Below are 22,064 nucleotides of genomic sequence, written 5' to 3'. Positions count from 1 at the left end.
GATAAAAAAAGAAAACTCAGAAGAAGGTCAATTCAGAACGTCAGTGAATAGGTGGTATATATAGACAGAGAAATTAACAGTAACACAGCTACTCTATGCAAGGGAAGACAGTCCAGACTGAATGAGTGAAGAGAGATTGTAACGAGGAAATTCACAAAGCAAGTCACTACACTCGAAGTCAGTGCAGAGTTCGAAGAGTCCTTCACATGCCTCTGTCAATGGTCCAGGCATTGCAGATGCTGGCCAGACCCTTAGGAAAGTGCTGCTGCTGCATGGCATTACTGGCTGCCTCAACCAAACTGGGTTTTAACCTGGTGACAGTGGCACATGCAATGCTTGTCTCTTATCTTTCAGTATCAAAAGTGCAGCAGAGGTGTACAAGAGCAAACAGTTGTATCGGTGGTCACTTTGCTCTCTGACATACTGTGATAAAAAGGACAAGAGAGATTACAGTTGAATGTGAGAGAAAAATCTACACTCGACCACATCTTCACAAGGCTGCCGAAGATGACAGAGGTCATAAAGGCAGAACTGAGTGATGGAGGAACATCAAATCAACTCCAGACAAAGGCAGCAACTTCCCCTCTGAGTCCTTATGCTGTCTGTGCCCAGTTTAGATTATGTGCTCCCTAAAATTCCAATGCCTCTTCCATCTGTGCCTAAATTAGATTAGATTAGAATAGATTCCTGTTGTCCTTCTTGCCTCCTTTCCCCTACACAAATGGCACAACAGCAACACGACAGAGGAAACTGAGGAGCTTCAAAGGCCAAGCACAGCCACTGTAAGCCAGAATACAGACAACCCACCTATTCCACAATTTCAGCAGCAATGTGGAGAGAGAGCTAAAAAGACACTGGCCAACACAGATGAGCATTACCGTGCTAGATAGAAGTAGAGCACACTACAAATCACACATACCAAGACAGAAACAATAAAAACTTTACCTTGTATAGTCCATGATTGTGTTCAGACGATGTGCTATAGTTAAAACAGTACATTCTTCAAATTGAGATTTTATTGTTGACTGTATGAGGTTATCTGTCTCAAGATCAACAGCAGCCGTGGCTTCATCTAGAACCAGGATTTTGGATTTCCTGAGCAGAGCTCGTGCCAGGCACACCAGCTGGCGCTGTCCCACACTGCACAGATGGGAGAAAGGAGAAGGGTGTAAAAAAACAGAAGTCATAGCAAGTTCAGAACTGTTTTCCAAAGCCCAGCAATTCCCATTAGAACTCTTCTCAAGTGTAAGTGCCTTGATTCCAGCAAAATAGGTAATGTCAGCCTTACTACTTCACTATAAAGCATATAACAGCATCTTAACTATAACATCCTTCTCATAACAAAATATAGGCAATGTAATCATAGAGTACATTACAAATGGTCTAGATCACTGAATCATTGCATTGTTAAGAACTGGATTTCAAATGGTTTCTACAGACTGAAAGCATAACTTTGTTACAGTGCTAAAAGCAAGCTAACTACTCCCCATAGGAAAGCTACATCACTTGAGCACAAGCCATCATTAGTTCAGAGCTCCTACTACAAACAGCAGGCTGCTGCTACCAAAACCCTTTCCAAGTCTGCACACGCCAGGATGCCAAATGTCAAAGCACATTAAAATGAACAACTACCAACAACAACAACCGCCCACAAACAACCAACCAACGCTGCTACTGTGAGGTTCCAAGTACCTTTTGTTCAAAGTGAGCTCTAAGTGTTCCGTAAGTAGGGAGTCTAGCTGCAGATTGGAGACCACACACACACTTCCCAGTTCATACATAACTCTTAAGGCGAGCACTGTTTATTTTTAAGTTTACCTGAGGTTTTCTCCACCTTCAGAGCATTCGTGATTGAGTTTATCAGGAAGGGAAGACACAAAATTTTTCAAGTGAGCCAGTTCCAAAGATCTCCAAATGTCTTCATCAGAGTGTTGGTCAAAAGGATCAAGATTCATACGCAGAGAACCAGAAAATAATATTGGATCCTACTCAAAGAAAAACATAATTGACAATCCATGCAGAACACAGCAAGTGCTCCAAAATTTTTTCTTAAATAGAGAAAGGAAAACAACATGTGCAGCTGCAGTTGAAGCAAACCAATCTACTGAATTAAGGAGTTAGGCTTCACCCACCTGAGGAATTATGGTTATCTTGAACCGCAAGTCATGGAGCCCTATCTTTGCAATATTAATTCCATCAACAACAATTTCTCCTTCAGCTGCTTCATTGATCCGAAACAAGCCTAAAGTAAGGGAGGATTTTCCAGCTCCTGTTCTTCCAACTATTCCTATCTGGTGGAAAGAAATACGGGAAGATCTTACACTAGGACAGAGTTAAAGCGTTTCCAAGACTCTATCCAAAGTAGACATTGCTGAAAGGTTGTTACATTTCTTGAGCTATCAACACCTTAAAATAGTGCAATAAGCAGAAGCTAATCTAACAGGAAGGGAAAAAAAATATCAAGTGTTACAGAAATAAAAGGAAATCTCAAAATTGCAATCCACAGAATTATTCAGTTTTACAGAAAAGCAGATGGAATCAGGAGGAGAGGGTAACAGATGTCCTAACTATTCTGTTTTTCTCTTCATGCTTTGTAGTTACATTTCTGATTTGGCCTTTACCTTCTCTTCCTTGAATTTAAAGCAAATTTACAGCAAAAGCACTCAGTTTCATACTATATGTTCTGCTTCCCACTTAGGCTGAAGTCTTCAGTGATTCTTTTCTCTTTTTAAGAAAAAGTGTGTTGCTTTATTTTTCAAATTGCTACTTTAGTTGCTTGACGCATCTCTTGCCATCTGCATTTTCTATCTAGCACTGACATAGTATTCGGCCCGTATTTGTATATAGACAGCATGCACTCATGAAAAAAAATAAAAATACCTAAATGGAAACGGCAACTATAGAGGCCTGACAGTAGATGTGCCCCTCTTTGGCCTATGTATGCATATTTATAATACAGTAATGGTCTGCTATTAATTCAAAGTCATTACCTTCTCACCCCCATTGATGGTGATATTTATATTTTTCAGAACCAAATCCAAGTCTTCCCGGTAACGTAAACCAAAGCCTCGAAACTCGACTTTCCCCTCCTCAGGCCAGGTGCTTGCTGGGGCAGTTTCTTCAATACTCCACTCAGCCTGAAACAACCACACAAACATACCTGATCACTTCTTCCCTTACCTGGGCACAATGATACAACTGCAAGTCCTGGGAAACATCAAATGTTCACTGTGGTGAACAACTCACTGTACCTCCTTCTCCATTTCAGCATATTCTTTGACTCTTTCCACAGCAACGATGTTGGTTTCCAGATCAGATGTCATACGAACCAGCCAGTTTAAGTATGCTGTAATCTGCAAGAAAAGAATTTTAACAACACTTTACACTAAACAACTTTCAAAAATTTTGTGTACCTTACATTCTCTCCAAAGTCTGAGCAAGATTCTAGTTTTCAGATGCAGTCACGGTTGTTTATTTTCATTAAGGTGTAATTACCTGCAGTGAGTAGGAGATTGAAAGACCAACCAGTCCCGCACTGAGCTTGTTGCGTGCCATCACTGCAAACAATGCTGCAAAGAGAACAATACAGTTCCCCACAAACTCCAGACGTACCGCCAACCATCTGCAATACAGAAAGACGTAACACATCTTTCCAGTAACATCCCCAGATAATCATGAATGCAGTGAGCTACTGCCATTTATCTTGTTTTTAACTTCAAATGACTAGTAACGTGGCATCTGAGTACTTCCAGTGACACAGGAACTGTAAGGCACCTGATGTTCTGCTCCAATAGCATGCAAAAGGCATAGAGAATTAAATAAACCTTTCAGAGACATTAATTCCTGTTTTAGTTCAGAAAGCAGATGTAGTTACATTGAAACAGATGAACCACGACTTTTAAAAATACTACCCAGATGTAAGACAGGAACTATAAACAAGGGAAACTCAGAATTAACCTTAATTGCATCATGCAAGTTTAAGATAACTGCTATATTCACAAGGGTTGCCCTACCTGAAACAAATACACTGACAGGTGACTGACAAGGCAGAGATAACAAAACATCTTTCAATATTACAATTGCACCATTACCTGTTTGCAACAATGCTTGGATAATAAGCTTTCTGGTTTTCATCCACTTTCATGTCATTCTGCTTTATAAATCGTTTCTGCTCCTCAAAGGCTCGAATTACACTGACTCCCAGAAGGGTCTCATTGAAGTGAGAATACACAGGAGAACGACTAACAGATTCGAGGCGTTTGAGCTGTCGAGAAGTGGCCACATAAAATCTCTGCAAATCAGAATATGAAAACTGTGGTTACAGCCAGATTGTATTTGACAAGCCATGGGGAATCACAAGGAGCTCCTAGACCTCTGGACTGTCAGTCACAGACATTCAACTTACACAGAGAAATACAAAATTTTATGGCATTTTAGGAAAGGCTGCTTAGGTAATTAGAGGATTAACATCTGCACACAAGTCATTCTACACTTGAAAACAAAAGGAGATGATCTGCTGAAGTCAGCTAATCCGTAAGTCATGCAAAGCACCATCAGCTAAGAATGACACAACATAAACATTAAAATCTATCCTAGCCCACTGTCTTACACAGAAGATAAATAATTTCTGGTCCAGCTGACACTGGCCAACATCTCCTACCTGCACAAGAAAGTAGACAAGTCCCAGAGGTGGAATAATGACGGCACCTATAGGGGTGGCCAGCAAAATGATGATACATGCCCCAATCACATTAAATGTTGAGCCCATGAACATCTTGATGATTGGCGGAATGGCAGAGTCGATGGTATCTATCTCCTTAGAGAATCGGTTCACTAAATTTCCACTGGGTGTACGTTCAAAGAAACTCATTGGAGACCTGAGGACATTGTGCAGCAGGTCAAGGTGCAGGTGTCGTGAAGCAAATATTCCTCCTATTGACACAGCCATCGAGTAGCCAAACACAGCAATACCTGGAAAAGAAGACTTGTTTTTTTACCGCTCTCAACACTCACACTAAAAACTTTCCTCCATTTTGTCATCACTTAGAACTGGGACAGCTCTAGTACAATAATCCTGAGATTTGGAGTTCATTACAGTTAGATTTGGTGATTATTCAAAAGCTTTTTCAGTGGAATCAGCACTTTACCCTTGTGGAAGATTCTCCATTACCAAAATCAAAATATTTGAGCACTTTCCCTGAGTAAACAGCACTTCATTTTAAGATGGCATATAATTTTTATTAGGATTTTTATGACAACTCTAAAGAGGGCTGTTGCACACCCCACTCTGAGTGTTATATTTCATGTTAAAAAAAATTTTGACCACAAAGAAGACATAAGAAAAACCCACTGAGCTGGTCTGGCCTCTTCATGGTGCCTTCGTCTTTATATGACTGGAAAAAAAACTAACCAAAACAAAACCCACAACCTTAGCAAATTGCTGCTGCAGTACTGGGAATACAAGGTCAACAAGAGCATTAGAAAATTCTAAGTGAGCTACTCTTAAAAAAGGTAAAATCAGGCAAACCTTGAGAAATTCCCAGTGCTCCATATACGCCCAGTCTGACATTTGTGTACTGCTGTGTTCCATTGACAACAGGATCATCTGTCCACAAACTCAGCCAATAGTTGGAAGCCAGGGAGGCTATATGGTTACATATAAAGAGGAAAATGCTCAGAAAAGAGATATAGAGTCCAATAGCTCGCATGTATTCCCAGTATACTTTTGCCTTTACCTGAAGAGGGAAAAGAAACAGAAATGTTTTCATTTTGTTTCAAAGACAACAGTTCCCATTCCTTGAACATCTATTTAGAATTAATATTCCTGCATCAAGCCATAAAAACACAACAATTCCATTGTACAAAGCCACTGCCCAGAAGCACAAGCTGTAAGACATTCTAGAGAGTTGTACCAAATCAAACATCCCTTGAAGGCAGGCATACATTATCTTCCCCTTGTCTTACAAGAGAAGGGAAGGGAGAGAACTGCCTGAAATAAAACCCCTTAAGTGGCAGACCCAAAAACTTCACTGTGGAGTTCCAGTTTTCATCTCTTTCTTTTTACCATAAGATTAGACAGCCTTTAATTAAACCCCTGCTCCACAAGCTTTGTATTCTATGATCTATTATAAAACAGAGGACAGGAGCAACATCATCAGGAGGTGTAACTACCATTCTCCCAAGAGAGAAGGTCTCTAAGAAAGACCCGAGTATCCTGGTATTAGGTACTTGTGTCTACGGTGGAAAGTTGGCTTAAAATTCAGTGCTGAAGTACAGATTTCACAAGGTGACTTCATTTGTCACAACCTTACAACCTCTTTCAAAAAAAAAAAAAGAAAAGCTGCTGCAAGTTTTTTCTTTCTTTTAAGTTTGGATGAGGTCAGCCTTACAAAGAACACAGTAATACTTCAATGAAGTTCTACAGAACAAGAGGCAATTCACTCAACCCTTTCTCACTCCAGCTGTGTGGTCTTTAGAAGCCATTTTTTCCCAATCATGTTATTTTTCTGAAACTGAAATAGAGCACAGGAAGTGGGAGCATGAAATCTTACCCTCCCAGTCTTTGCTGTGTCAGCCTCTGTCAGTTTCCAGGAGTTCTTCTCTGCAAGAGGTTTCTGTAGCTCTGCTGTGCTGCTCTGGTGCTGTGACTTTCCAGTTTCTCTGCTGTATGTGGAGGAGTTACTGAGCTGCCTGTTAAAATATACAATTTTTTTTTTTTTATTTTTATTTTTGACTTGGAAAATACCGGCCAGGTGTTTACTTCATAGACAGATTTAAAGGGCCTATGGCTAAAGTGACTAGTTTGCATTATTCTCATGATAATCAGTCTCCTTTATTAGCCATCACCAAGCAACTGACTATCATTGGTCCTCTCCCCTCTACATCCCCTCTCTGGGGGGGAGAGAGTAAAAAAACAAAAACAAAAGGAAAAAAAGAGAGGAAGAAAAGGGCCACAAACCGATGCATCAGCTTTCCAGGGGCTTCATTCACAATAACTCCATTTTCTACAGGCTTTCCTTCTTTTCCAGATGGACTACTCGCATCTGAGGGAGAAAAAAATAAAGTAAAAAAGAAAATATGAAAGTGATAGTGATGAGATACAGTGGTTGAATTGCTGTAATAAATGCTAGGCGCAGTCCTGGTGTGCAAATAAACAGTAAAACACAGGAGTATTTGCACATGCTAACAGATAATAGATCAGATGAGAACATCAGCTTAGTCCCAACCCAAAAGGGTTAGCTGACAACACGGGGAACATTTATTTTTCTGTTTTCTTACAATTATAGGTCAGTAATAATAATATGAGAAAATACTTGATGTTAAAACACAAAATACCAAGTTGCACTATGTCTCACTCTGACGCAAAAAGCCAACACTCTAACCATCTTCTACTTCTCAAACAGCATCTTTAATACAGTTAAGCCTTAAATTAGTTTTATTTTAGAACACAATCAGCAGACATTCTAGTAAATGGAAGAAAGCTATAAAAACAGGTGACAGGTGCCATTAACTTTATATCCTCCTGCAAAATGACGCAGAAAGCAACATAGAAAAGCCCCATGTTTTTAAGCAACCATAGGAATCATTCATTTAAGCAAGGAGATGACTGCACACATCAGTGAAGTTTTGTTATTCCACAACATCCCACCAGTAACAAAATGCAGAACACTCAAGAGTGTTGCCTAAAACACTTACAAAACCTATCAGCTTGAATTAAGATTTCTCCTAACAACCTAATCCAGTGTAACACATGAATAAAACTTCTGGGTTCAGATTATGTCATCTTTCCCCTAATGCAAATGATTTTGACCTCTGATAACTAGGTGAAGCCCTATTTTCATGTATAACATTTAATTTGTAACAAAATAATTTTGCATTTTAAAAGAGTCTATGCAAACAGAAAAAAGCTCACCTGACTCCATCAAACAGAAATGCAGAATAATTGGTGTAGGTTTAGAATCTGAACTCTTCATGTTTTTATAAGAAAGCACAACATGTGTGCATAAATCAGCTCATTGGTTCACAAATGATGGGCTGCCTGAACTTAAAACTGTTCTGCAAAACTCTAAAAACCCAAAGTTAATCTGGTACAAAAGCAGGAAGGGAAAAAAAAGAGCAGAAACAACAACAAAAGTGAAAGCTTCAATTATTTAGTTCTTATTTTTAAAAGAAATGAATGTTGGCTATTTTAAGCACTTGATATGTTCTCTTTTACCGAGGTCCCTTATGAAAAACACCATATCACTTTGGAGCATCACTGAAGCACTAAACCCACAGGAACGTAAGAAAACCACAAGTAAACCACCCTTCCTTAGCAGCTCTTACATTTGATGTCTTGTTATAGGCTACAAAGATTTCATGCATAAACTGCATTCACCCTTTGAGAGAGAAATGTACTGAAGATTGTCATAGTGAGTCCAGAATATAAAATACTAAGTATACAAGAACCAAGGGGACCTTCATGTCTCAATACCGAGCTTTCCCTCTCAGATTATACTCATTATACTCCTAAATCCAAAGTGGGAGATGCACCTTTCAAGTTAATTTAAAGCTTCCCTATGAAAACATTTGAGATACAGAACCACAGTGGGTAAATTAGTTACCTGTAAGTCAGCTTGTGAATTACTGTACACACAGAGGTTACACGCGAACCAAACAAATGCCTTGTTATACAGATGAAATTCTTCTAATAATGATTCAATCTCTTTTGTTAACGAAGTACAGTGACTAGTGTAGCTCCACACTACAAGCACTAGTAAAAGCCACAAGGCAAAAAAGCAGTTACCTGTTTCCAGAGGTTGAACTGTTCTTTCTAATGAAGGATCTGAGTCTAAAAGCATATATAATTAACTTTTTCCAGAACACAACCATTTTCAACCCTCACAAGCATAAATGCATTAAAGCAGCACAACCTAAACCACAAAGACAAACACATGCTCAAGGCAGGATCGAATTTCACTGAAGCTGATCTTATTAATCCCACTCTTTGGAGAAAAAAGGCAGCCTTAAAGGAAAAAAAAAAATCCAAACCATATGGCTGCAAGTGACAGATCACTAAACTTCCTTCTACAAATGCACTAATGAGGGCTGGGGAGCAGAAATCAAAAAGTAGCTCCAAGGCAACCTCAAATTAACAGAAAAATCCCAGAATATACAAGCAATGACCATAGGAGTTTTCCTCAATGGCATGGAAGAGATTTCATATCAAAAGCTAAGAAACTCGCTATTCTCAACAGTAAGGATGTATATAATCATATTTTAAGAGTGACAACTTCTGTCCATGTAAATGAATCTGCAAGGAGGAAAATGAAGCTGTGAAGGGTCTGGAGCACTGCCCTGCTGGGAGCAGCTGAAGGACCTGGGATTGTTCAGTCTGGAGAAGATGCTCAGGGGAGACCTTATGGCTCCCCACAATTCCCTCAGAAGAAGTTGTGATGAGGTGGGGGTCAACCTCTTCTCCCAGGTAACAGTGACAGGACAAGAGAGAACAGCCTTAAATTGCACCAGGAGAGGTTCAGGCTGGATATCAGGAAAGATTTATTTTCGGAAAGAGAGGTGATGCATTGGCACAGGGAAGCAGCAGAGTCGCTGTCCCTGGAGGTATTCAAGAAAAGCTTAGATGTGTTTCTGAGGGACATGGTTTAGAGGGCACAGGTGATGGGCTGACAGTTGGACTAGATGCTCTTAGTGGTCTTTTCCAACCTTAATGATTCTGTGATCACACAGCATGGTTAGATAAGTAAGGAACTGTGGGATACTTCACTCTTCCAAGCACCTTGGTACCTTAACAGTGCTCACGTTGAATTAGTTATTTGCTTAGGCCATTTGAGGCAGAGAATACAGCCAGATTTTGCCTTACCAAAGAGAACAGCAAAGCTGAAGAAGGTTAAGTGAAATTAATTTAAGAGGAAGTCAGATTATTTCCTGACCCAGGCAGGTGCTTCCTGAACTAACGCTCATATCGGGATTCAACAACAACATTTAGATCAGAGCCAACACCTCTGACTATTTAACTCTTGCCTTTCCAGAAGCCATAGGAGGGCAGCACCCATCCATACCTACAGGCACTGTACAACCATCCTATCTATCAAACATAGTGCTCTTGAGCCCAACTCAGCTTCATACTGTTAGAAATAAGCACAGCAATAAAAAAAATCACTTCTACCTACATATATATTGAGAGAAACAGCAGTTATAACCAAAACAACTAATACTTATCATTCAACAGGAGTCCCCAAACTTGCCATATATCAGTTTATCTAAAAGAGGATTTACTTGGAAGCTTACCGCTGCTCTCCATGCTTTGTTCAGCATTAGCGTATGTACGAAGGAACTCTGCAAAAGCTCCATCTTGCTTCAGCAGCTCCTGGTAGGATCCCATCTCAGAGATTTCTCCATCAGTCATTACTAGAATTGTATCCATTTGAGGCAGATAATTCACTGCATGGGTTACTAAAACCCGTGTCTAAGCAGCAAAAGAAAAAAAAAATCATTCTAACATCTCAAACTAGTAAATACAATGATTCACAGTTTTAATTCTGTGTATAATACAGTAAAAATTATGGACAGGCATGCAAAACAACTGTCCTTGTCTTTTGACTCTTCCTTCCCAGAATTTTGAATTAGAAAAACCAAAGTTATTTCTTATCACAAGAACTAAGAGGTTTAGGATTTCTAAAAAAATAAACAAATCTCAGAAGAATCCTTCTATTCTTTTCATGTTTAAAGTAAAAGTCTGGAGGTGAAATTTGTGCAACTTGGAATCATTTGAACTCAGCAAAGAAAAACAAATCATTCCCCAAAGACAAGTTATTACATCATTACATACTTTATTTTTCAAGATTCCTTTTGGTCCAATAACTTTTTCAAAAATATGTTTCCCAACGTGAGCGTCAACAGCTGATAAGGGATCATCGAATAAATAGGTATCTGCATTACAGTAGACTGCTCGAGCAAGACTAACCCGCTGCTTCTGTCCTCCAGATAAATTCACACCCTGGGGAAAATAAGAAAATGAGATCCTTTATTTACATCTAAAAGATGATGCCTTGCTGTAGTGAAAGAAGCACAGTGTTTGAGAAATAGAAAAGCCACAGCAGGTTTATGCAAACCAGAGACATTACAGCACTGAATAAACAGATACTTATCACAAGTTATTCACTACTACAGCATGAACAACTGCAGCCAAAATCCCCTCAGAAGGAAGTCTGTTAACTTATATCACTAGTGCTATAGGATTAGTAAACAAAAAAAAGGTATTGTTTACTAATCTTGCAAGAAATTAACACAGAGCAGTCATACCTCATTCCGTGCATTCAGTGGCTAATTTTCCTCTCAGCTTTATTTCTACAGTGCTTCCCCAATCTCATGAACAAACTCTAAGCACACCCTACAGTTTGGTTGGCCTTCTGACCAGCCAAATTTCTTGTGGTGAAAATAAAGCTGCACACTCACCTGAATCTGGAGCTGAGGCTGACAGTTGGCAGCTATACCCCATCTAAAACTAGCCAGCAGGCAAAGCATATATCTCTGCATATCCCTTCCTGTCCTCTGGAGGGCATCAGCTTAGCAAAACACCAAGCAGCTTACCTACACAAAGCTGGCCATGTGTTTAAAGGACACCTGGTCCTGCTCAGAAACCAGAGCACTCTATCATTTAGGCAAGTTTCTAAATATCACACTGCATGTATTTTTGCAACCAAAAGCCAAAAAGAAAACCTCAACACATTCTCCTACACGCATTCCCCCCTGAAGTGTTTAGAAGGTTCTTCTCCTGTTTCCACAAATGTTTATGCTCTATGATCGAGGCAACTCAGGGCTGTTTAAAAACAGGACTCGTTAAGATGCATTTGCACTTGTAATTGAGAAAGCATTTCTCCCTTCTGAGTATTAAAGAAACTATATACTGTTCAAATTTGCCTCTTATTCTAGAGGATTCCTACTCTCAATGTTTTCAACTCAACATAACTTTATTACAAAGTAGAATAGAAGCCATATGGTCTTATCTACAAGTAATAGCAGAGTTAGAGTGGGTGTTTAAATACCTTTTCTCCTATTTCTGTTCTGTCTCCCATAGGAAGAATCTCTAAATCAGGCAAAAGTGCACAAGCCTCAATAACACGCTTGTACCGGCTCTCATTCATCTCTCTTCCAAAGATAATATTATCTTCTAAAGTTGCATTTTGGATCCAGGCTTGCTGAGGAACATATGCAATTGAGCCCTGCAAAAAAAAAAATTAAAGTTCCTTATTCAGTATATAAGACAAAAAGACCAGTCACAAAGTGAAATCACAGCAGGGCATTGTGAGGCTGGCAGTGCTATATACTCCACAAACAGCTTATGGTCACTTTGGAATGACACAGACAAATGCGTGCACTTGGGGTAGCACCTCCTAAAATATATTATTTTTTAATCCTCTCTGCAAGTGCATGTAACAAAGCATGTTGGTGGAAAATAAAAGACTTCAAATGAAACACAATTCCCTAACATAAACTTAGAAGAAACATTTGGTTAGAGAATATTTACACAATTACTGGATGTTAAAAGTCATTACAGCTTTGCTCTTTCATCTACCCATAAATTATGCTCACCATAAAACAATTTAATATAGAATTTAAGAGTGTTTAACAAATGCATCCCTGCCAAGAGATCTCTGCTAAAAGTAGGGGAAGTTGCTCTTATGTAAGAATGTCACTTCAAAGGAACTTGGCTGCTGCAAAATAATTTGCTTTGAAGCACAGTTGTATTTTCTCTTGACACCAATCATCAGTTGCTCAGCTCTTACTTTGGTTTTTCCAGAACAATTTTGGAGGTGACCAAACATGCATTTATTTTATTTTATTTTTTAACCAAATGCAACAGATTTGTTCTGTTTTTAAAGTAAACAGCAGCTTATCCCACATTTGGGTATCTTTGTATAGGGGACAGGTATACCCTTTCCCCTTGCAATTTTCTGATGTTGAAGAAGGTCTGACTTAATGATGCTCCTCCTCATCCTGGAGTACATGTAATAGGGTCTCTTTCCCCCATACCTGGCTGCCAGCAAGACTCAACAGAACTTATCTTTGAGCATTCCACTATTCTGTCTATTTGGCTAAACCTGAAATTGACAGATTTAGAAGCTGAGTTAATCCTTAACAGAGTGTGGGCTATGGCATAAATATGGTTGGCCAGGAAACTGAGCCACGTATGCGTTCATCTGAAAAGCTGCCTTCACATCACTTGCAAACCTGGAAACACTCAGGCAAGACCCACAAATAGCTAAGCAGTTTTTCAGACACATCACACACCTTGACGACCACGTAGCCTTCCTTTTTGACCATCTCCCCCAGTAACGCAGACAGCAACGAAGACTTCCCACAGCCAACCTGACCAACAACAGCTATCAGGGAGCCTTCAGGAACGGCAAAGTTAATGCTGAAATGAAATGCATGCAATTCAGCCTCACTTGCTGGCATATCCCAGTAGTTAAACAATCTACTGAACAGCCCATATAAAGTCAGATGCAACGTGAACTCGCACTGCAAAATGCTGACACACCACATGAACTTAAACTACTTGAAAATACAGCCTTTCTTTCAAAAAGCACACAGCTTTTCTCATAGACAGGAAACAGCACCTTCACATGTAATGAGTCAAAAAGAAGAAAAAAAATCACTTCCAGTTTTTCTCTTAAAAGTTCTGTAAGCAGAAATGTAATACTAATGGTTGCTGCTCAAACAGCATCCTCATCCCAAAGGACATGCAATTTAAGACCCAAGAAAGAGCAGCCAAGATCAAGGAAGAGTAGAGAGCATAGGGAAGACATGGCACACAGTGCAAATGTTAAGGGACATGGGATGAGGAAATAGCCTCACTGCACCACTGCATCCTCTAGATGGAGCTCGTCCCATCTGCAGCCTGTAGCAAGAGCTTAACATCTCTGAAGCTTTCCCACCTTCCATTAAACCTGTTGCTACTCTTTTTTTTTAAATATATATATTTATTTATCTATATATGTACACATACATATATACGCATATACATATATATACATGTAAAATAAATGTTGTAAAATAAACATAATAAATTAAGAAAAATAAGCATTTTTTTTTCCTGCTCCTTTAAGGGAACAAAGTCTTATGCATTTAGACTTTCTAATCTAAATACAGACAATTTATGATGCAGCAAAACATCAAGGGTACCAATGCTTACCTATTCAGTGTGGGAGGATCTGTTTTGGACCAGCTAAATGTTGCATTCTTTACAACGATGCTTCCTTCAGCTGATAAACAGAAAATATAATTTTACACAAATGTGAATGCAAGCAGATAAACTGTATGCTTTGGATTAAGCCACAGAAGTTGATTTAAGCACACCAAAGTAGATGCATACAACTACTTCTGTAGCAGAACAAAAACCCACTGCTTACCCAAATCTTGTATTCTGTTCTAAGCAGAATAATAAGCATTAGAATAATAAGCATAACCTCATCAGAAGTTAGGAAGTAGATCTCCCTTCAAGCTCATTTATGTCCTGAGCAGCTGTATATAACCAGAGCAGCTAAATACATGTGCTAGATACAGCAAAGCTCACAGTGATGCTCCTTGCACAAGATGAACCAGGGGCATGTGCCAGAAATGGGACTCACCCATTCTCTGTTAAAGGCGCTGAAATGGTTTACAATTCCTTTTCTCCAAAACACTCAGCTCTGGGACAGTTAATTATCAACCTCTTGACTTTCAAACTAGTACACCTAAAACTAACAGTTGACAGTTGACACAGAAGCTGGGGACAGAAACTGCACCTGAGAACACGGTAGAAACTGTATACAACTTTCATTTTTACAACATCCCTTCTCTGCTTACTGGCTAAAATTAATCAGTGAAATCCACCAAAACGCAGAATATTTGTTACAGAAAACAAAAGAGACACTGCAAAGCCACCAAAAATTTGCACAAGTTCTTTTGCAAAAGAAACTCACCATTTGTGATGGGACCCCTGATTACGCTGTCTGGATCTAATTCTTCATGAGACAGGAACACCCGAAGGCGCTTCAAGGAGACACTAGCCTACATTAGAAAGAGACACAAAACTCTTATTCTGCTAATTATATCTAAGAACAGTATTATACACCATGTATGCATTATATCATTACAACACACTCCTAATCCCTTTTTTTTTTTAAACCATTATGTAGCTTCCTGGGTAGTCAAGCTTGTATTTCCCAGTTATAAGAAATACAGGTGATTTTGGGTACGCTCACCCACCATACCCAAGACTGATAGCTTTGCCAGTACAGCATTCAATATAGAGGAAATGCAAAGTTTATTTTGAGGTGACTGAACATCACCAGCAAATGTTATCTGAGCACACAACTGTAGTCTTTCCAATCAGTAACTACTTCTACACAGAAAAGACTGTTAATGAACAAAATCTTACTTCTACTATGCTGCTGATAACCATAGGAAGTATGTTCAATGGAAACCTGAGAATGTTGAATAAAGCTAGGGATACAAATGCCTTCTGAGCATCCAAGATATTGTTCTCATCTATTTTGACATACACAGCAAATGTGGACAAGGCAACCTGAAATACAAAGAGTAATGGTTACGATCAGAGCAATGCCTTTTTTAAGCCAGAGGTCTAAAATCAAAGCGTTTATCATTCTGATAAACTCTGTACTCCCACTAAAGACTCAAAAACAAACATTTGATTTGAATATATTCTGGAGCATTCCAGTGTTCACTTTCTGCACACAGTGAGGGTGAAGCCACAAACATCCCAGGCTCCCTGTGGTTGCACTGCCTGAGAAGGGAAGGAAAGGAACGACAGCCAGCCTTTGTCTCTGCTCTCCTTCACTTCTAAGTCAATCGCAGACATTAGATGAGTAACGTACGTGGACTGAAAAGTTGGAAATATCCCAGCACTAACCCATTTTATATTCCATAGGGACCACTATAACTCCAGATAGCAAAGTACAGCTCTCTTTAACACAGATTTCCTAAGAAATTTTAACTGTTACTGTGTTGCAATTATGAAAACTTGTATTACCTAAACAGTTCACAGCAGAAAAGCTTAAGATTCATTCCGAACAAGAAAATGACAATAAACCATTATCAGCAAGATATACAAATAAAAGCCATAAATATCAACATTCTTCAAAATTATGTTGATTAAATTGTAATAAAACTGAAGTAAACTAAGTTAAGCCAAAGAAAAAACAGTACAATCCTTCCCAATCTCAATATGCCTATTCCTTTTACACTGTTTTCTTTCATGATAACAACACTCATACCTCTGTACGTAACAAGAACTAGCACTCCTTTCCCAAGCTGACACAGGAAAACAAGCTTGTTTAACCACTGGTGACCTCCCTCCTACAAGGCATGAACTAATTAGCTCAAACACCTACAAAATATTATCATCAGTATTTATGTTTAAAAACTGACTGCTGTGAAGACAAGCCTTGTCCATCCTACGGTGGCTGACTCAGCTGTGCCTGGTACAGTAGTTTGTTTGTACAGTCCTAAGTTTGGACAATCATATCCCAGTGAGAAAGCCCTCCCACGGAGATCAAAAACACTATAGGAGCCAAAAAATAACTTCAGAAGCAGCATGTCTGCACTCCTGTGCTGTCAGCAACTAGTCTGAAATAGAACTTTATCAGCAGAGACAGCACTATGGGAGGTACTGCAAAATGAATAGTTTCCTGACAGCATTATTAAACAATGTGGGAAGAACCCCGGCCATTGAAACAGGAGAAGAGAAAGTATTTTGCATTTCAAAAGTGCTTTTAAGTAGGCATGCGCATAGTTCTTTAATCAGAAGTTTATAGAAGAACATCTATCAAGAATAAAAATCTGGGAAATTGCACATTAAACAGCAGCCTTGCAACAGCGGTAAAACCTTGAGGTTTGGGCCTCTTGCCACAACAGCATGTACTGAAACAAAGCTGCTCATTAGGGGAACTTGTTTTCCCAGACTCTGCAGAACAGCATTATGGAGTCCACCTGTATAGTTTTATTTAGAAACTTCATTTAATAATATATTTATATTAAAACCATCTCAGACTTGTTATAGGAAAGCATTTGCTTAAGAATGCAGCTTATGTTTCCTATCCAGGGCACTGCTTCTTCTGCCTTTCATCACGCCCAGAAAATAATGTAAACACTAAATGCTTGAAGGGAAGGAATTTGAGACTGGAAAGTACATTTAAACATCTTCAATTGGAACAGTACATATTTTATCCTAATGTAGTAATGGCTTCTATTTGCCTCTATGCAGAAGAGCAATGCCCCATTGTTCTAATAGGGTCTGAAGCAATTTTGATGTGATCTCACTCCTCTCTCCCTTTCATTAGTTTGTGGTTAGCTTACATTCAAACACAGCAGAGATGTTTCACATACCAACAATACTTTCTAATAAGAAGAATTCAGTGCAGTCCCAGGCTATGCAACAGCTTTACCTCTCCACATTGTTCTTAAATAGATGTGGGGAGAACCCAGGCCACAGGCACGCTTTTTGTGCAGCATTACATTTGATCAAGGACTCTTATCCAAGGACCTGCTGCTTCCAGAAACATACTGAAATAAGGAAGTTTGACTCCACTGTCATCCACAGCTACCACCTGGAGGGCGCTGTGCACACAGTAATCTTAATCTGACAGTACTTTTACTCTTAGGTCCCTTGAGCATAACAGTAAAAACAGTAAAGGTAGGCAAGAGGTTTTTGTTTTTAAATAATTCAGTCATTAACTCCTATGATGCATTCAGCTTGGATGCTATTAAGATCCAAATAAAACAGAAATGCCTTTTCACAGGGAACTGAAGGTAAGAGCTTGGTTTCCTACTACTGCAAAGGTAATTCCTACTTTTCCATTCATTAAAAAAAGTTATCAAACACTGTTTTAGAAAACATGGCCCAAAAGAGGAGAACAGACCTACAAATTTCTTTCACTTACCAAAAAAGGAGCACAAACCCAAGTGAAGGTACCCACTGCAGCGAGGTAAGCAGATTTTTTTAGGACTTTGAGCTCTTTCTGTCTGATCTCCAATACCTTTTCTCTAAAGGCTAATTCCCAAGCATAAAGTTTTAGAACTTTAATCCCATTAAGAATTTCATTCATCAGCTTAATTCTGTTGTCTTTGCTCTTCATCTGTGCCACCTGAAAACATGGCAATAAATAATTAGAGCACAGTACTTGGCAGAACCACAAAGTTATTAGCTTTTATTCTGCAGTGGTGAAATTTGCCTCATTATCATCAAAAGCTTACGAACTTCCAAGCAAGAAATCTGAGACACAATCTTAACAAGCAAGTATGCAGAATCACCACAATGTTTTACACCAATCTAAAGAGTTCTTCACACAACTGCAAATCTACTTTGCATCTAACCTCAGCCCAAACTTGTTTTTGCTTTGTTTTCAGCACTATCAACAGCCTTCTGATGTGTACTAAGTCAAAAAGCTTTCTATTCAGCAGTAAGAAGACAGAACATTAGGAAGAAGAAAACCTTTGAAGAAAATATTTTAATGAGGGCTGAGTAAAACCTGAAACGATGTTCTGACTCAGCACCCAGCACAGTTTGCAGGCGTTTTACCAAGACTGCTATTCTAGACAGCTGTTACCTGTGGCAGCATGGCTGTATACTCCTGCTTGTCCCATGTAGGAACCAAATGCTGCAGGAAATTTTTTTGGACAAGACAGCCAAAAGATTTCATTCAAATAAATTACCAACAGTTGAGGGAAACATGTTTAACTCAGCAGTGAAGCTTTTAGCAGAAAGCATGTAGTAGGCCTGTAGAAACAAGTCACAGTAGTACATGTTTCTTAAAACCATTGTCATACACACAGAAGTTTCTTACCTGATAGGTTTTTGTTTTCATTGCCATCACAGCATTTATAGGAACCAGAAGAATCATGACAGCAACACCTGCCAGTACAGAAGGACCTAAATTCTGAAGAGAAAAACATCTGATTGTTAAAAAAAAAAAGTTTTCACTAAGTATTTAAAGTCTTGAGTCAAACACTTATTGGCAGCAGCTCTCTGCAGTCACACCTGTAAGATAAACAGGAAACAACAGATACAACACTCACCTGCCAAAGTAAGTACAGTGCTAGTATCACCTGGAGTGGCGCTGACCAGATCATGTTTATATATGTAGCCAAGTCCATGAATCTCTGAGCATCCACAGACATCAGATTCACAATTTCACCCACAGTAGAAGTCTTTCTGGCAGAATTTGTGATAACAAGTGCCTGGCGCAGATTTTTAAAATAAAGAACTTTTTAAAAAATTTAAAAATCATGAAAAAAAAAGTCTACTTATTTGCTTTCTGTCTCCTAAATCAAAACTGCTTTACAGAGCAATTAACTTTACAATTACAAGCAATTCCTTTCACACAATCACAGAATCATAGGGGTTGGAAGGGAAAGGCACCAGAATTTCAACTAATTAATCTCAAAATTATGTAATTTCCAAACTTTGTATTTATAAGTTAGATATTCTTTTACTTCTATTAAGAGTTAGGAGACTCCGCTGGGCCATTTCCAAACTACTTAAGTTACTCAGACTTAAGCAGCACACTCACAAGGTCACTGGAGGTATTCTTACATATTGGAATGAAGAACTTACCTTTCTATAGATCACACCAACAATAGCTGTTTTGACCCTCATTCCAGTTACAAAGCAAATATGAAAATACTGATGAAGAATCAATGTTTGAAGACACGCACAAACAAACAGCAGCCCTGTATAAAAGTAGCCTTGCCAGTTTGGGGCACTTTTGTTATTTACGAAGTTGATTAGCAATCTGTGGAGAGAGGAATTAGCGCTCTTGACTTATGCAACTCAAAAGGAAGTTTCAGGGTTACAGTGTGATTATTCCAAACATTATGTGGGCCACACAAGTACCCAAAGTGCAAGACTTACATAAAACACTTAAGCTAACTTCTCAGAAACAGGACGCAATCTTATACTAGCTCTCACTGCTAATAATGTTCTCCTTTAAAACAAAAACTTAACATCTTATATGCACAGCATTCCCTGAGCAAAAAGTCTTATATTTCCTCCAGCTAACATGCAGTTACTTAGAGTTGTTTTACTACTTCTCACCTTAAACACAATCTCTCCTACTGCTTTAGCCCAATGTTACAACACATACTGTGACTTGTGGTTATAAAAACCTTTAGACTTCTGAGCAGTCCCATCGTCATCACAGGTTAGAATCAAACTCTCGTACTAATTATGCTTTTGCCATGCTTTCTTCATGGTGGAAGGGAACTAAATAGCATCATGTATCAAATGTTTGACGTTATAATTTGAAAACCAATAGACCAAAGTAATCGGTGTGCATGATAATTTGGATGACAGCTGTACCCGATTGATCCAGCAAAAGACAAAGCAGTTTGGTAACTGACTGAAATATCAGCGTACTCAGAAACCTCTCTGCTTACTTTTAATTCAGTAATAAAGTAAACAGGTCTTACTTCAAAATTTCTGGGCCTGTAAACATCAAGAGATCATGTGCTGCTTTAAACAGGAAGCTCATGAGAAAATACGGTCCAAAAGTTTTGTATAACACTTTGGATAAAGATGCCTCAGAGCTCCTCTGAGATGGTTTTATAATCAAAGCTTCAGCCTCCTCTGTCACTTCACCATTGGAGTCACTTGATTTCTGTTGCTTCTTGGAAGAGTATAACATGTTCGGCGGCTGCCTGAAATAAGAATTAAAACATACTGAAGGTACACAATGCAAACTTTACATAAGTATAAAGCCAAGCGCAAAAAGTATACGTATGAGACATTTATTTCAACTGGGCCATTTAGCTTCTGATCCTAGCCAACTCGCTGGCCTGTGCCTCTTGCATCATTCTTCATTTTAGCAACAGCAAGTGTCCCAGCGGTTGTTCACCACAATTCTTAATAGTATAACTAGGTTTTATTGCCTGTCAGCCACCTTTTTAATTACAGGCCATAGCTAGATGAACAGGCATTCAGAAATAGTCTTCCTCATATGGTTAGCTAACATTTGTGGTGAATCTTCCCTACAGCAGCCTGGGGGAATGAGGAATAGGGCTGCAATCTGCATTAAACTCAAAAGAAAAAAGTGTTATTATTCTAGGATTCAGTATATTGAACTTTCATCAAAATCAAGGCCTTGTTGTACCACAGGAGTTAAAAGTCTGCAGTCAGATTTATGTCAAGTCATCCCCAATGAGCTGAATACATCTATTCCACACATCTGGGTTATGTCAAACTACGTACTACCAAACTTCTGAGGACAAGCTATAGGTAAAAATACACTATGGAAACAAGCAAGTACTCTTCCTTCAATGAAAAGGTACTTCTATTTGATGAAGTAAGAGAAGATGAAAGTAGAATGGAAACTGTAGGCATGCAGTCTTTCTAATTTTAGATATCTTGCTTAGGTGTTCAAGCTCCCTATATGGTCAAAGGAAAGAAAGAAGCTTCTCACTTTACACCCTGAACTGCCCTCCTCAGGCTTTACTAACTATAGAGGGAGCTCAAGCTCCTAAATTACATGGCTGAAAGTTGTGAGAAAACATTCCCTCCCAGGGGGATTAAATACTCCTATACATTAAAAATTACAATGATCAGCTTTAGATCATGAACAACTAATGCAAAACTCGGTGCCACTCCTCTAGAAAAAGAAACACAATCCAACTTGTTCCCTACCCTGTATGCATTTAAAGACAAATTTGAGCTTTGCAGAAACAGACTTAGTAATACATGACAAATACTTCCAAGCAAACGCCAAGTAACTTGAATTTTTGAATCTTTACATCTCCAAGGAACCATCATATCCTTTACCACACTCACCTATCCTAGACCCTAGATGGTCTCCCTACTATGGCAATACAGAGAAACCATGCTGGTAGGATCCAAGCACCAGTATGCTTTACCTTCCCTAGTATTCTCCATCAGGTGCATCCACACAGTAATTTCGTTCTTCTCAGCATTTCAGAAATACACAGAGAATCAATAAATACTTTAACAAATTGGTTCTTGACCAACTAGTTTTCATTTCTTAATGAAAACAACTAGTTGCCATTTCTTAATG

The 22,064-nt window shown here is 38.9% G+C and overlaps 1 protein-coding gene across 9 annotated transcripts in view; it reads right to left on the bottom strand.

The window, feature by feature from the left end:
• Positions 1 to 22,064, bottom strand: part of ABCC1 (ATP binding cassette subfamily C member 1 (ABCC1 blood group)) — a 37,706-nt gene that overhangs the window by 1,546 nt on the left and 14,096 nt on the right. For 3 of the 9 annotated variants that reach the window (XM_085514147.1, XM_015876659.3, XM_085514149.1), the window contains exons 8-30: positions 20,470 to 20,697; positions 19,616 to 19,793; positions 19,078 to 19,239; positions 18,846 to 18,938; positions 17,943 to 18,146; positions 15,422 to 15,568; positions 14,964 to 15,051; positions 14,195 to 14,264; positions 13,291 to 13,417; positions 12,045 to 12,221; positions 10,829 to 10,996; positions 10,288 to 10,465; positions 6,959 to 7,043; positions 6,552 to 6,690; positions 5,528 to 5,735; positions 4,661 to 4,971; positions 4,092 to 4,291; positions 3,496 to 3,622; positions 3,252 to 3,353; positions 2,991 to 3,137; positions 2,133 to 2,291; positions 1,819 to 1,985; positions 946 to 1,140 (exon numbers count right to left, since the gene is read on the bottom strand). In XM_085514147.1, coding sequence (XP_085370273.1) covers positions 946 to 1,140; positions 1,819 to 1,985; positions 2,133 to 2,291; positions 2,991 to 3,137; positions 3,252 to 3,353; positions 3,496 to 3,622; positions 4,092 to 4,291; positions 4,661 to 4,971; positions 5,528 to 5,735; positions 6,552 to 6,690; positions 6,959 to 7,043; positions 10,288 to 10,465; positions 10,829 to 10,996; positions 12,045 to 12,221; positions 13,291 to 13,417; positions 14,195 to 14,264; positions 14,964 to 15,051; positions 15,422 to 15,568; positions 17,943 to 18,146; positions 18,846 to 18,938; positions 19,078 to 19,239; positions 19,616 to 19,793; positions 20,470 to 20,697 — 3,660 coding nt within the window. Of the gene's footprint in view, positions 1 to 945; positions 1,141 to 1,818; positions 1,986 to 2,132; positions 2,292 to 2,990; positions 3,138 to 3,251; positions 3,354 to 3,495; positions 3,623 to 4,091; positions 4,292 to 4,660; positions 4,972 to 5,527; positions 5,736 to 6,551; positions 6,691 to 6,958; positions 7,044 to 7,912; positions 8,085 to 8,785; positions 8,831 to 10,287; positions 10,466 to 10,828; positions 10,997 to 12,044; positions 12,222 to 13,290; positions 13,418 to 14,194; positions 14,265 to 14,963; positions 15,052 to 15,421; positions 15,569 to 17,942; positions 18,147 to 18,845; positions 18,939 to 19,077; positions 19,240 to 19,615; positions 19,794 to 20,469; positions 20,698 to 22,064 lie in introns of those variants that run through there. The other 6 variants (XM_085514146.1, XM_015876658.3, XR_014933864.1 and 3 more) reach the window with 5 other exon arrangements.

This window comes from Coturnix japonica, chromosome 13 (genome assembly GCF_054131305.1).
Source record: "Coturnix japonica strain WE chromosome 13, WE-NBRP24, whole genome shotgun sequence".
Classification (NCBI taxonomy): domain Eukaryota; kingdom Metazoa; phylum Chordata; class Aves; order Galliformes; family Phasianidae; genus Coturnix; species Coturnix japonica.
This window is presented reverse-complemented; position numbering and strand designations above follow the sequence as displayed.